Here is a 16070-nt window from a genome sequence, read left to right as displayed (position 1 = left end):
ACAGCAAAAATAAATCGAATACTAATATTCTTAAAATACAAAATAAATACATCTTAAATAATTGTAAATTTATACAATTGTAATATATATATATATATATATATATATATATATATATATATATATATATATATATATATATATATATGTATATATATATATATATATATATATATATATATATATATATATATATATATATATACACACACACACACACACACACACACACACACACATACACACAGACGCACACAATAGGCTAAGTGTACGTTCTTTTATGACAATTTCCTTTTACTTCAACTGCAATCAAACACACAGGAGCATTTACATATTTCAGTAAAGCTGCATATTTAAGTAATTATAAAACGGCAATAGTTGCAGATCAGCTTTACTATCTAGTGCCATCAATGGAAGTCACAAATGACCGAAAGATCAAACAAGTCTCATTGGTTTGAGGAGTAATACCTCCCTCTTGTGTGTTAACAGTGCAATTGCAGTTTGAATGGTGTAGGCCTATTTGTGATGCTTGCTCATTCATGTTAGTTTATCTGTCCATCCATTGGCGAATATTCGGTGTTGCAGAACACATGAAGAGTGTTGTTGCAACCAGGCTTTGTTTACATCAACATCATGGGCCTGAATAAATTTCCTGCTTTATGGAAAAAAGAAAAAAAAATGAAAAAAGTATTTAAGATACAACACATTTTGTATGCTACAACATAGGAACAATGTGAATTGTGTAGTACATCTATAGAAAGCGTGATTCGGCATGGTGCTTCTGTTGTCTCCAGCGACCTGTGTTCAGAAACCTGTGAACAGCAGAGGATGATTTTTTATGCACCGGAATTGATTCGCACACTTTTATAGACCTCAGAACCTTGGAGGGATTCTGTCAGCAATCATTAAAGTGGTACAAGACAAAAACAGAGAAGATCGCATGAGAGACTGTGCGATTTACTGAATAAGAAAGAGAAAGAGAGAGCTCGAGTGAGAAACTGAGAGCAGTAATGCATCAGGCCTGTTTTGTAACTCATCCTCTGTGACTACACGGAGCTCAAGAAAAATCTTTAGCTCTGAAGGAAAAGGTCAAATCCGAGGTAGCCACTGGTGAGGGAAGAGCATTTTTTCACACATGAGAAGGCAGCGTTAGGCCCTAACAGGCTGCTAGCAGTCAGTGATGTGCACTTCTCCCAGCTTGGTGCTTTGTCAATGTGCTGTGACTAAGCCAGGGGGGTCCCATATCCTCTCTCCTTAGCCTAATTAAAAGAGGATTAGCCGCCATGGAGGCCCAGACCACTCCAGCAAGCAGCGCATCCGTTCCCCTTACTTTCTCAGGATAATCGCACCTCTAGGAATGACGGGTATGGTGAGAGGGGCTGTCTGGATTGATGCCCAGAAAACGAAGGGCGTGAGAGGAATGACTGTACGCTTCGGTCACTTTGACCATGAGAACAGGAGCTTTGATCAAATAAACGCAGTCCAGGTGAACATAACAGACTTTTTAATTTTTTTTTATTATTTTTAAATTCTGTTAGGAAAAATTATAAATATTTAAGCAAATAGCAAAACACAGTATGAAAATGGAAAATTAATCATCTTAATATGCGATTATGAAGTGATGCATACTTGTATTTTGATTTATTCGCCTTTTCTATTATCAACTGCCCTAATATAGATTTTGCAGTTGATTGAATTATTTTTGTAACATTTACTTTGGAAAATTAAACCCCAATACCTCCTTTACCCAAGTATCCCAGAGTGCAGTCTGGACGATGGGGCGGGGCGACACGTTGGGGCGGAGCGACACGTGTCGCCCCGCCCACCTCAGCGGTTATTGGTTTATGATTAAGATGAGCTTATTGGTGTACAGATGAGTGACGATTTTACAGCTTATTGGTATAGAGAATTATGACGCTATTAGCAGGATTGGAATGCGGAAGTAGACACTAAGATGAATAAACTTTTAATATAAATTAAAAAGTGAATATACATGTTGTGTTTTTGCATTTATTGTTGCATTTCCATAACATCCCGTATAAATACAAAGAGTTTTGGATTACGACGAACAGAAAAAATTAAATGGTCTACTCCCTCAATGGCTGTAGTGTAGACGCTACCTCGGCATTACTTGCTGGTTTGAAAATGACACGGCAATATTATGCGAAGTATGGTTATGTAGATAGTCATGGAGTACCTTGATTTATATATTCAAATAATATATACATACATATATATGTGTGTGTGTGTGTGTCGTGTGTGTAACAAATTGTCACCAGTCTCTGAACGTCACCAATAATATTCTGAACATTCCCTTGGCCCCTACGAAAATTTACTATGGTTCTGCTACAGTAACTATAGTAAAACTATGGTGTTTTTATAATTACAGCTCACAGTAATTAATGTGCCAACAAATATTTTTACTACAATAAATCCATGGTTACTTTTTGCAAGGAAGGAACTATACAGGTTCTAAAGAACTTGCCAAAAAACACTTGTTACTTTCTGTTATTTGTTTTCTGAACTGCACTACTGAAAACCTCATTAATCCTCACAATCCTGTCACAACTAAACTAAGAATCCATTATGAGCAATGCATAGCAAATCATGTTATCATCAAATATGAGAAACCTTAAAGAATGATAGACTGATGTAAATGACTGAAACCTGTTGTCATGCACGTGTTTTCCATAGCTTTTTTATTAAAACATTATACAGTGCAAAGTTTAACTTTAAATTACATCAATTAATAATCAAAACCAGTTATTTCCCTTCAATGAACTTAACACACAAATGTGTTTCATGCCGCAAAAAAAAAAAAGTCCTTGGAACAAAATCCTGTGTAAACAAAAGCCCAGAAGATCACCACGCCGGTCCCTTCCCTGTACCCTGGTGGGTTAACCTTGAAAAGGGCTCTGCACTGCAAGCATTCCCTGATGCTGTACATCCGTCTGAACTCGTTCCAGTCAGGAGACAGGAGGACAATTCTTCCAGTTGGCCACAACTTATAGTGTAAAGACAAAATACATGAAAGATAATAATAATAATACAAAAAAAGTTTAACAGCCTTCTACTACAAAATTCAATTGGAGAATGAGCATTAAACGGGGAAATCTTACTGTCTAGCCAGGCAAACTGTGCCGCTTTCCGAAAAACTTCGGAGCACAACCCTAAACCATCTGCAAACCAGAGAAAGTGTCAAATATGCAGAGTCACCCGCCGACAAAATAACTTCCCTGAGGATTTCCAGTGGAAGCTGTTGAATCAAAAACATACATAGGTTTATTTATATATGTATATAAAAGTTATTAAACATTATATAAACACTGAATACAGACAACCTTGCTTTAAACAAACTCTCATTAAAAACTCTATAGATTGTTGTCACAACTGCATACTCATTCTTTTATAATAACACTAATAAAATGTTAATATATACAGTACTGTGCAGAAGTATTAGTGTTAGTATTTTCACATTGAAAAAAAAACTGTTTTAAGCCAATTATTTATCTTTTGCTGCTGTGTGTCAGTAGGATATATTAGTTTACATTTCCACACATTCATTTTGCCATTAATTGTAATAATCCAGTGAGATATTTGTATATATATTTGTATGCACGATCCACATGAAGATCTTTTACATTGAATATAAATATTTCTATCTTATATGGTGAACAAAATCCACATTAGATCGCAAACAGAAGTTATTTAAAAAACTTGCTGCTGTCTGAAAATGAATTAAGCTGAAATGTTTTTAAATGTCCTTGATGCTGATGTTAACTGATAGTTATATATTAAATAATCCACAGTATTGACCAATATAGTACTTGTACATAATACCAATTTCACATCTGAACAACTATGTAGCTGTAATAACTAAAATACCTCTGCATGTACACACATATGTAATTATTAGTTCTTAATGAATGTAATAACCTGCTTTGCTGGACTCTGCCTGAAGACATGGTGAATGGTGAAGTTCTCCTCAGTGGTTGAGCTCTAAAAGAACAAATGTCAAGAGGTAGGTATATTGCTAGATATAGTACAGAGTAATGTTTCATGTAGCAACATTCAAACAGCTACATACATTTGCGGAGTATCAGGAGAGATATAAGCTGTCCAGGAGAACAGAACACCACCACCTCCTGATCATGTCATCCTGAAAAATAATAATAATACACACAAAAATCATGCATGTCTGTTCAAATAACTTGACAAATGTGATGCCATACCTCTGTAAAATCGAACCTATGAACTAAAGCCATGTACAGAGTGTACTGTTACAATCCACAAAGAACAATAAAATGAGCAATTTATAACAATTATTAACAATAATTATTCAAATTGAACGTACCATGGATAAATAAATGATCGAACATCGCATTTCATATTATAAGATATTTACACAACCACTCACCTCAAGCAATCAACGGAATAGCGTTATTACTCTGCTGCTGTAGTTGCCACCGTTCTGTTTGTTTCAACGCAAACTGCCCCCTGCTGGCTCGGAGGAAAATGTCAAAGGCGGGGAAAACAAATATGGGCGGGGCGACACGTGTCGCTCCGCCTCGAAGTGTCGCCCCGCCCCATCGTCCAGACTGCACTCTGGGGTTACTCCCTTTACCGTCTGATAAATATAAGGACAATGTGCAACACCACTCCATTGCACTAGAGGGCGACAATAATATTGTCTCAGTTTAAATCCGTTTGACAAGTATTTGTTTCCTACACAAAGTCCTTTCCACCATGGGGCGCAATGAGGCTCAGAATAAACCGCCTTTTGAGCTCTGACTGATCCACATAACAATCTCATTTGATTTCTTTGTGTTATTGAAATCATTTGTAAGTTACATGGAATCAATATACTGAGGATTGCAAATCATATCTGACTCAGGTATTCCTCGGCTGCTTTTATAATAATTGAATCTATCACAACACAAATCTATAGCATCATCCGAATTAAATTAAATGCAGGACTTGTTAAATTAATCCCAGTCAGCTTTGTCAAACACCCACCTACTTTGTTTTTTTTCTTATTTTGTTTTTAGGAATCTCCATTCTTATAGTACAATGTATTGGACAATAATCACTCCCTAATGTTGAGTGATCTGACGCTTCCTATTTAGCTCCAGGAACTGCTGTCAGATCTAAACAATAGGTTAATAAATCCCTTATATAAACTCTAGTTCCTTTACATCATTTATATTTACTAAACCTTTTCCCAACCCACTCCATTAATATCTGTACATAAACTTCCCCAAAGTGAATAAAGTGCATTAAAATCCCCACAACATATCAAATCCACAGCTTTAGCTTTTACTATATTCAATTTCTCCAGTGTTAACTGATGCACGGTTTCTAAATTATAAATTATTGTAAAAATGGGCTTCCGCTTTCCTACCCACTTCCGTTTTATGGTCACAGACAAGAGTAAAGCCCGCCCACCAACACTGCAAGCCAAACAGCGAGAGGGGGGTGAGCCTCACGCAGAATCTGAACCGTCCCGTGCAGAAAACACTAGAGGCGAGATCTCCTGCTGGAATTGCTTATTAAAAGATCTGCTCCATATCAGCCCTGAATAATTCAAAGATATCGCCTACAATGGAAGATGGCAGGGAAACCGCTGCGATGAAAGAGCAAAAACGGAAGGATCGACAAATAGGTTGGCTACTGCTGAATTATTATTATTTAATATCACGTGTTTGCACCGTTATATGCGTTGGATATACGCTGCATTCAGTTGCCGTGTAATACAAATAAGACATACTTAATGTCTCTGTATGTTGTCTTTAAAATGATTAAAAATGCATTAGAAAATATATAAACATTGGAAGCACGTCCATGCTCCCTTTTTTTCCTTCTTCTTCAGGGTCTGTTATTGAGAGTGCAGCCTGGGTGTGTCTTTATGGACACTGGGCAACAACAGATGTTCATACCCCAAAAATATTAAAATAGTCCTGTAACCTTAACATTATACAATCCAATCCAAGCGCTTGTGTTTTCATCAGAACATAACCTGTGTTTTGTATTTTTTTTTAAGGCTCTGAATTGATCTCACAAAATTACAAAGGTATAATAATAAAAAAAATATATATATGATGTAGTATAGTATGGTGTGATATAGTATAGTGTGGTGCAGTAGCCTATAGTGTATTACTGCATGGTATAGAGTATTATTGGAGCCTACAGTATGGTGTGGTTTAGTAAAAGCAGTAAAAAAAAAAAAAAAAAAAAAAAAATTGCATGTCTACATTTATTCAGATTGTTTGCACTGAAAAACATTTGCAGTTATTTTTTTTTTGTCATCTTTACACAAAAAAAAGTCTTTATTAAGGAATAACCAACATGTACCTTGATTTATAGTGTATTAAGCAAAAAAATAACATTTGAATAGATCTACATTTAAAGCCTGTGTAAATGCATGGAGTTTTGTGGCTGGTGGTCAAAGATCTCGGCTGTAATGTAAAGGTTGCGAGGTCATTACCCTCAGGCAGGGATGATTTAATCATTCTACAATTACTGTGATCATTGTCCTGCTCATTAATCATATCCAGCATTCAATTTTACTTTGCTCTGACTGTCGCCGCAGTTTATGTAATTTACTCTGGATGGATCTGCTTAAGGAAATGTCTTATCTATATTAGGGCTGATGGGCTTGTAGACTGATGGTTTTATTCCATGCATACAGTAGCCTCTTACAGTTACATTTCTCTATAGATCGGTGGTGTTACACAAATGATGATATTCAAGGTAGGTAAGGTTTGAAAGTAAAACAATGGCAGTTTTGTTTGTTCATTTTAGTTTTTACCTTTAGGGAAGTGTTCATTTGCTATGTGTTTGAATGGCTCTGGAATGTTGTTAATGTACTGATGATGTTCCTTGGTTCATAAGCAAACTAGTGCTACAGTGCATGCTCTTCAGTGTTTTTGAGCGTTTTTGCATCTTTGACCTCATTTAACCCATATTTTTTATGTGCTGTGTTACCGTAGGTTAATCTTTTTGTTATTAGTATATAATAAAAGTTTATGCATATGCACATTTGCTTTGCCTTACAGCCTTGGAGAGTGGAGACAGTGACATTGGCGTGTGTGGTTGGATCCTGGTTCTTTTCTCCATCCTGCTCACATTGCTGACTCTGCCTCTCTCCATATGGATGTGCATTAAGGTAATTTGTGCTGGTCCTTTCATCAGTGTGATGTCATACATCTGCATACACCTTTTCCTTTAAATATTTGTATATCAGGGTTCCTATTGTCATGGGAAAACAGATTGTAAAATCAGAAGATTGGAGGGGGTGCACCTATCCTATAAAAAAAAAAAAAAAAAAAAAAAAAAAAAAAAAATATATATATATATATATATATATATATATATATATATATATATATATATATATATATTTGTTTCAGCATTAAATGACCTATAATATAATATAATATAATATAATATAATATAATATAATATAATACAGGTACATCACAGTAAATTAGAATGTCATGGAAAAGTTCATTTAATTCAACTCAAATTGTGAAACTCATGTATTAAATAAATTTGATGCACACAGACTAAAGTAGTTTAAGTCTTCGGTTCTTTTAATTCTGATGATTTTGGCTCACATTTCACAAAAGCCCAAAAATTCTCTATCTCAACAAATTAGAATATAGTGACATGCCAGTCAGCAAATCAACTCAAAACTGGGCAAGTTTTCTGGACAACTGTCAGATCAGTAGTCTTCCCCATGATTGTGTAGTCTAGTGAACCAAACTGAGAGACCATTATGAAGGTTCAGGAATCCTGTGAAGGTATTATAATTTGTTTAGATAGTGAGTTGGTAGGTTGTTGTTAAATGTGAGCCAAAATCATCACAAAAGACTTAATTAAACTACTTGAAGTCTGTGTGCATTGAATTTATTTTTCATAATTACATAATTTGAGTTGAATAACTGAGCTACTCTACTGAACAAATGAACTTTTCCATGAAATTCTAATTTATTAAGATGCACCTGTATAATACAATATAAATAAAAATAAATAACACTAATCAGACATTTTAAATGCCACAAGTGAATTTAGACATCACATCATTATAATATACTGTGTACCGGTATTAATTTTGAGATTTGCAAAAGATAACAAGATATTTGTTATAATTGCAGTGTAATTAAATTATTAGCATTATTAAAAAATAATATAAGTGAGCGTTTAATCACAGCAAAGGTAATCTAAATGTAGTTAAGCATGTCATTTCCAGTCCTGTACCTATAAATTGTGCATCCCTGAAGATTTTAGTTATGTTCAGCTCTAAAATGATTTATTAGCTTGAAATTGCATTATATGAGGGCAAACTCTATACAGTGATTTTACAATCCTTGTTGGAAATCATAAACAGTTTACAAAAGTTGTGAAAATTCATAGCTCAAAAGGTGTGAGTATATTTCATGTTGATCATTCCCATATCCCATATCATACACCAGTGCCACATTTTTTCACACCAGATTGGAGTGGTTTTTTTTCATAGGAAGTGAGAAGTCCTATAATCTTTATCATCTTTATCTTTATAAGAAAGATGATGAATTCATGATAAAGGTTACCAATCAACATCTAAATTACATAATTGGGGGGCGTTTTACCTTCTGCTGTAGTTTTGAGATAAAAATACTTCTTGTTCCTGCAGATAGTGAAGGAATATGAAAGGGCTATTATCTTTCGTCTGGGACGCATTCTACGAGGAGGAGCCAAAGGACCAGGTAAAAGAAAAAAAAGAAATATGATTTGATCATTGTGATTTAATCACTACCAGTGGTTTAGGCATCTCACTTGATAATGCTCCTGCTCCTGCAGTCTGTAATGTGATCACACTTGTGTTGTTTTCATTGTGTGTGTGGTTTAATGTGACACTTTTTGCTGTCTACATGTTTGCATTTGTGCTGTGGCTGTCCACCACAATCATGGTTTGTTACAAGGGGAGAAAGATAAAACCACTTGTGTTGCAGAGAAACAGAAGTGATTTGTTTTGCATTACCGCTGGCCTGAATAAACCAATTTTTTTTTCAGGATCACTCTAGCATTCATTTGAGTATGCTGTAAAGGTACACCTTACTCAATCATATGCAAATGTAATATAGAAATTGATTATATTCAGGAAATATTTTCCACTAAGCACATGTGATTTCCAGAGGCGTCTATAAAAGATCATATTACCTGCAAAGCATCACGTTTTATTTCAGTTGTTTATTTCAAGGGCACATTATGGTCTTGCATTACTTTTCATAGTCTTTAAAGTTATATTGTAACAGCTGTATAAAAAGGTATTAACGTCTGAGATTGTAATGTCAGGTTATGCGTGCTCTGTACTCTAGACTTCTAAGCCATAAAAGTCATTTGACCAGATGTCTAATTACCATCCTTTCTGTTTGTGGTCCTGTTGCCATGATGAGGTTGATCTTGGTGTCTGGTTATATTTCTGTTTCCATTTCTTTGTCTTCTCCTCCTTCTCTTTCTATTCATTCTATTCAGCAAATTACATTTAGACCACTTAACAGATGGATTTAATATCAAAGTTTGAAGATGTCCTATCAGCTTGCAATGTTAAAACGTTTTGCATTCAATGAGTAACCAACAATGATTGACAGAAATATTTGCACACTGTGGTGGCAGTTCTTTTTCATGCTTTTCTTGCTTACTGAATTTTGACGGATCTTTAATGAAAAAGGTGGCAATGTTGAATTCTGTGAATCCTTTGTAACGGAGAAAAAAAGACTCTGACGAAGTGTATGATTCATTTCAGTTTGAGTTAATGACACTGCGCAGTGTTGGTGTCTCTGGTGTGTATTGGTTTGTGCTGTGTTTGGGAATATGAATCCGCAGGGCTTTTCCCTCCAGGAAGGAACTTATGAAGGTAGTGCCTATTTTTAGTGTTAGTCCACCGACTTAATCCCTCTTGCACAATGAAAGTCAACAGAGGCTTTTCACTGTGAGCTTTCTATATTAAACTCTTTTCTATAGTATGTTTGGGGCAATACATCTGGCTAGATGCCATTTATACTATAGTTTCTGAAAAGAAAGCTTGATTTCTTGGTCCTCTTTGAGGCCACAGAGGTCTGCAAACAAACTGCTGTTGGCTCCTCCCCCACAGCTTTATTTAAGGGTGGAATGTGAGTGGAATTTTCCACAGGAGACAAACCTCTGAACAGACTAACAAATCCTGATGATCACTCTCTAGAAAACCTCCCAGTTCTGTTTAGAAACTGCAGGGATGACAAATTAAACACTAAACCACTAAAGCGCAAGCACACACACGCACACACAGACACACAGACCTACTTGTTTTCCTTGTCACATATTGCCAAACCGTTCTCATTGGCCTGTTTTTTCTTCCAGCCTTTTTTATTTTGTTTTATTATTGCCCAGGCCTGCCTTTTATATATACAGCAATAAATAAATGTATAAATATATAATATGAATTCTTTAAAAGATTTATTATATTAAATATTTGTTTATTAGCTATACTGTACATAGATATATAGAGGGTTTTTTTTATTAAGAAATTAAAAAAGCAACCGTTTTTTCATTGATGCAAAAAAGGTTATCTCAGATAAATTTTGAGGTTTTGAACTTTCTATATAAAAATCTGCATATGGGACCCTGGAGCAGAAAAAAAATAAAAGTCGCTGGGATATATTTGTAGCAAATGCCAAAAATACATTGTGTAGCTCAAAGTTATAGATTTTTCTTTTATGCCAAAAATCATTAGGATATAAGGTAAAGATCATGTTCCATGAAGATATTTAGAAAATTTCCTACTGTAAATATATGCTTATAATAATATGCATTGCTAAGAACTTAATTAAAGGCGATTTTCTCAATATTTTAATTTATTTTGCACCTTCAAATTCAAGATTTTTAAATAGATGTTGTCAGATCCTAACAAACCATACATTAATGGAAAGTTTATTTATTCAGCTTTTAGATGATGTATACATCTTTTCGATAAAATTGACCCTTATAACTGGTTTTGTTGTCCACGGTCATGATTTCTGAAGGATCACTGAAGACTGCAGTAATGGTTGCTGAAAATTCAGCTTTGCCATCTGTAAATTACTAATAAATCCCTGTTAATAGATTACATTTTAAAATCATTGACAGAAACTAATCCTATAAACTGATGTAACTGCTGCACTGTGAAGCATCAAAGCAGTTGTCAGTGCGCTCATTCATTATACTCATGAATGCAGTCAGCTGAGTCTAGTTGGCGGTGAGAATGGAATTTGGTAGATTGCCAGTTGTGCACCCATTGAAGATCAGCCCTGTTTCTGAGGGTTACTGATTATGATGCTCTGAGCGTCTGCTGCTGTTAAATCTTTTATCACATGTGTGTGTTGTCTTACACAGGTCTTTTCTTCATCTTGCCGTGCACAGACAGCTTTATCAATGTGGATATGCGCACCATCACCTTTGATATCCCCCCTCAGGAGGTGAGATCACACACACAAACACTGATCCTCAACTTCAGCCTCTGTTTTAACACAGGAACAGCATCAATACAAAGGTGAAGCATGCCATCTTTACAACGTTAATATCACCCAGATGATGTTTTCCATTAAATAGTCTGTGTATTCGTCCTGATAGGTGCTGACAAAGGACTCTGTGACAGTGAGTGTAGATGGTGTAGTCTACTACCGTGTGCAAAACGCAACGCTGGCAGTCGCCAACATCACCAATGCTGATGCAGCCACTCGTCTGTTGGCACAGACCACCCTGAGGAACGTGCTGGGTACAAAGAACCTGGCAGAGATCCTGTCTGACCGGGAGGAAATCGCCCACAGTATGCAGGTAACACATGAAACCACACATACAGAACAAGAGTTGTACTTTTAAAGGAATGGGTCACCCAAAAATAAAACTTGGTTTGGGCTTGACCTGATTCAAGCAGACATTGTATATCTTTAGGCAGTGCATTCACCGCAGCTCAGCCGAGACCCTGACTTATCCAGCTCGACTGCACTGCTAGCGCCTTGCTCAGTTCGCACGTGGCCTGCCATTCGCTCATTCCATCTGACATCCTTTAAAAAACTGGGGAACATTGTTCACGACAGGCACATTTGGCACAGTGCTTCAAACATGAGGAGCATGAGCCATGAGGAATCTCTGAGAAGAAGTGTTTAGACTTGATTCTTTGTTGTCTTCTTTAGTCCACACTAGATGATGCCACAGATGACTGGGGTATTAAAGTAGAACGTGTGGAGATTAAGGACGTCAAACTGCCCCTGCAGCTCCAGAGGGCCATGGCGGCAGAAGCTGAAGCAACCAGAGAGGCCAGAGCTAAGGTAACGTGATTTGGTATTTCGAAAGGGCTGCTGTTACTCATTTCACATTTTTTATTTGGCAAACACATATTAATCATCCTCTCATATTCATGCATGTACATATTGTAGACCAAATTGTTGTGTGTGTGTGGGAGCTGAATGCAATCGTTCATTGCTCTGAGGCAAGACACCGCAATACTCTCATAGGAAGATGGAAGTGACAACTCCTTTTCTGTTTCTGGGTGTATTTCCCACTAATTTGTCTATTGATTTATGTGAGAGCCTGTATTTTGACATTTCCTGCTGTTTGCCTGGTTGATTTGCCCTCCTTAGAAATGTTCTCAGAAGAACATGGGAAAGGAAGTTTAATGAGATTATTAGGGATGCACGATATTGGATTTTGGCCGATATTCGATATGCCGATATTTTCAAAATAATTTTGGCCGATGCCGATACCGATATCGATATATATACAAATATATACTGATATATTTAAACTTTAATTTTACTGAAGAGAAATCCATGTATCTCTTCTGTACTGATTCTACCATAAATTTATTATTTTACAAATGTAGACAGACATTCACATCTGAAAAACAGGTCAATTATTTCACTTGGAGAATATCGGTTTGGCTCATCGGCAGAAATATTCATATCGGCCGATACCGATAATGGTCATTTTAAGCTTTTATCGGCCGATACCGATATTGTGCCGATATTATCGTGCATCCCTAGAGATTATTTTTGGTGCACAATTATTCTTGCATGCTTAGCTCAGATACAACAAGTATGTTTTCTTCAAGTCTATGCCCCAGCCTACATCAGCCACACAGTGAGAAGTGGGAAACCACTGTCCTGGTTAAAAGTGGAAACAGTACCTCTATGCATCACTTAATAAGTGGGTGTTTAGCAGACACTTTTAAAAAGAATTAATGTACAGCATTAGTTCTCAGCTGATGCCAAAGGCTATTCGTTTAGTCAAACCCTTCGATATTTTGGCACAAATTCATCTGCCACTTGGTAAAAATATTCAGACAGTTTAAATATGGTGTGTTCTGACTCTCAGGAATTAAGCAAAACCTTAAGTTGCTTAAAGGAATAGTAGTCCCAAAAATGTCAATTTGATGATAATGTACTCATCCTCAGGCCAACCAAGATGAAGATGAGTTTGTTTTGAGAAATGTAGACGTTATATCCCTAACTGACTGTTTGCAGTGAATGGGTGCCGTCAGAATGAGAGTCCAAACAGCTGAAAAAAGCATCACAATAATCCATTAGCAATCCACACGACTTCAGTGCGTGTTTGTAAGAAACAAATCCATCAAGGCGTTTGAACTTTAAAATGTCGTTTCTGGCCAAACTACCAGTCCATAATCTTTAATAATGCTTATTTATCTATAATAAAAGTCAACTTCCTGTTTTTCTCTCACATCAAAATCCACCAACATATTTGTTTAGAACTGGTTTACTTGTAAACTGTGATTGATCTGAGCATATTTTACTCCTGATTCAGAAAAGATGACTGGAGAAAGCATTTTTATGGATAGAGAAATGAAATGATGGACTGGAGTTGTGTGGATTATTGTGAAGTTTTGATCAGCCTTTTAAACTCTCACTCTGACGGCACCCATTCATTCATTCATCTAGTGGTGAGCAATTAATGCAAGGCAAAATTGTTCAAAATCTGTTCCAATGAAGAAACAAACACATCTACATCTTGGATGGCCTGAGGGTGATCATATTTAGGTGAACTATTGCTTCAAAGGAACAATGAGATCGGGTAAAGAGTGGGAGTCAAATTGAAACTGGGTTAAGGGGTGGAAGTTTTGTGTGGTTACAAGGTTTGCTAAATTTAAGACATGCATGCATGTTTTTTTTTTTTTTTAAACCACCTCTGCTTTTTGTAGGTGATAGCTGCTGAGGGAGAAATGAATGCGTCACGGGCACTGAAGGAGGCATCTCTGGTGATCGCAGAGTCCCCTTCTGCTTTGCAGCTGCGCTACCTCCAGACCCTCAACACCATCGCAGCAGAGAAGAACTCCACCATCATTTTCCCTCTGCCCATTGACATGATGCAGTCCTTTATGAAGCACTGAACTAAGAGCCACACACACACACCCACACACACACACACACACACACACCTACAGATGCATCCATGCAGAAATGAACAGACTGATGTTATATAACATGCGCTCATGTGAGTATGATGTACAGTCGGATCCAGAAGTCTGAGACCATATTGAATTCTGGTATTCCGTTTTTGAAAACTTAAAACTAAGAAACATCATTACATGAATAAGAAATATATGAGGTTATATTTGCAAGTCACTAATCAAATAAGTGTAAATTGTTCATCAATTTGGTAATCATGTGACTCTGAACATATAGTCAGATCTCGAATAATTCTGAAGTGTACTTTCATCAAGTTTTACACAAATTTGTCGAGGTCATGCAGCTTGAGTGCTGCTGTTGTTGAAATGCATGTGCATTCTGAAGCCCGTGCACATTTTTAAATTTGAACCACTCAAATTGTTATTCTGATAATGTACTATATTAGAAAAATGCAAAATGGATAGATTTTCACTAGTAGTCTCTTTTTTGGACCCTACTGTACATACATCACATAAGCACAGCCTGATGCGTGATCTGTAGATGTTCCTAGTAAAGACCTGTTCACTCTGTCTGAAGGAAATCTGATAACAGCCAAACAATATGAAAGTCATTCAATATTTGCTAAATATTTTCTTCTTTTTTTTTTTTTTTAAATCACATCATTGCTTTGTTTTAAACCTTTTTTAATTAATATCTAGAATTTGGATTTGAATAGGTCTTACAAAATTAAATTGTGTAAAATATCTCACAGACCAGAGCTGGTTGATCTTTTAGTTACTGAATACTGTAATGTGATGTTTGGCTTTTTGGTTGATGGATTATGGAACATCTCCTGGTCACACGAGTGCATGTGTGTGTTTTAGGCATATGTAACCTAACCTCCTTGATTGCCAAACAGATAATAAACCGTCTCTAAGGAAAGTGTGGATAGTATCAGGTGTCAAACATGAAACTGACAGCAGTGCTTATTGTGCCTACCAGTTTTTCTCCCTTTCCTGAACCTTTATTAACGCTGACTGTCAATATAAAAGCCTTAAGCCATATCCATTTCAACTACTAAATATGTACAGGTTTACATGATGTTGGTTGATTTTAAAAACCACAATGCATTTATACATCCATTTCCAGTCATATTAATATTTTATCGCTTGGTTTATGAAATCTTTATCTTACTGTTTTATCTACCATACATTTACATACATGTAATATGATATTTTTTTACATCACACTGCAGCTGAAAACAAATTAAGCCTAGAGAGGTCAATGTTTGCTTTTAATGACTGTATTTGCTGCTTCAGATATCAGAGGATGGAATTACGAAGACTTGTCAAAGATGTGAAATTAGTGTCAGTGCTGCTTAGGACTGTTTAAGGTTTCGACAATATTTGGGAATATTTGTATTTCATCATGTATCAGTCTATCACAATTCTATATGTAATTGTTTATTCTGTCAGCTAACTGATGTATGCTGAATATCCCATCTGTTGTTTTGTCCATCTCACTTTCATGTACACTGTATAATATTGAATGTTTTTGTTTGCATATTTCTGATGTGTGATTTCCCCATTCCCCTCAATAAATCATAATGTGTAATCTTTCTCATGACTTGTTAGTACATCAACTCTATACCTCGTTGTTTTCCCAGACTGC

The 16070-nt window shown here is 36.0% G+C and overlaps 1 protein-coding gene across 3 annotated transcripts; it reads left to right on the top strand.

The window, feature by feature from the left end:
* The first annotated feature begins 5453 nt into the window (after window positions 1-5453).
* Window positions 5454-16018, top strand: LOC113038691 (erythrocyte band 7 integral membrane protein-like). 3 transcript variants are annotated; one of them, XM_026196300.1, is made up of 9 exons: window positions 5459-5662; window positions 6041-6070; window positions 6718-6750; window positions 7056-7165; window positions 8675-8747; window positions 11392-11474; window positions 11629-11832; window positions 12192-12326; window positions 14213-16018. In XM_026196300.1, exons 1-9 carry the CDS (start codon window positions 5602-5604, stop codon window positions 14399-14401), a joined length of 918 nt encoding a protein of 305 aa, XP_026052085.1. In that variant the 5' UTR covers window positions 5459-5601; the 3' UTR covers window positions 14402-16018. The 3 variants fall into 3 exon arrangements, with proteins under 3 accessions (XP_026052087.1, XP_026052085.1, XP_026052086.1); XM_026196301.1 differs by lacking the exon at window positions 6041-6070 and having other exon boundaries at window positions 5460-5662; XM_026196302.1 differs by lacking the exons at window positions 6041-6070; window positions 6718-6750 and having other exon boundaries at window positions 5454-5662.
* The last annotated feature ends 52 nt before the right edge of the window (window positions 16019-16070 follow it).

The sequence above is a fragment of the Carassius auratus genome, chromosome 21, assembly GCF_003368295.1.
Source record: "Carassius auratus strain Wakin chromosome 21, ASM336829v1, whole genome shotgun sequence".
Classification (NCBI taxonomy): Eukaryota; Metazoa; Chordata; class Actinopteri; order Cypriniformes; family Cyprinidae; genus Carassius; species Carassius auratus.
This window is presented reverse-complemented; position numbering and strand designations above follow the sequence as displayed.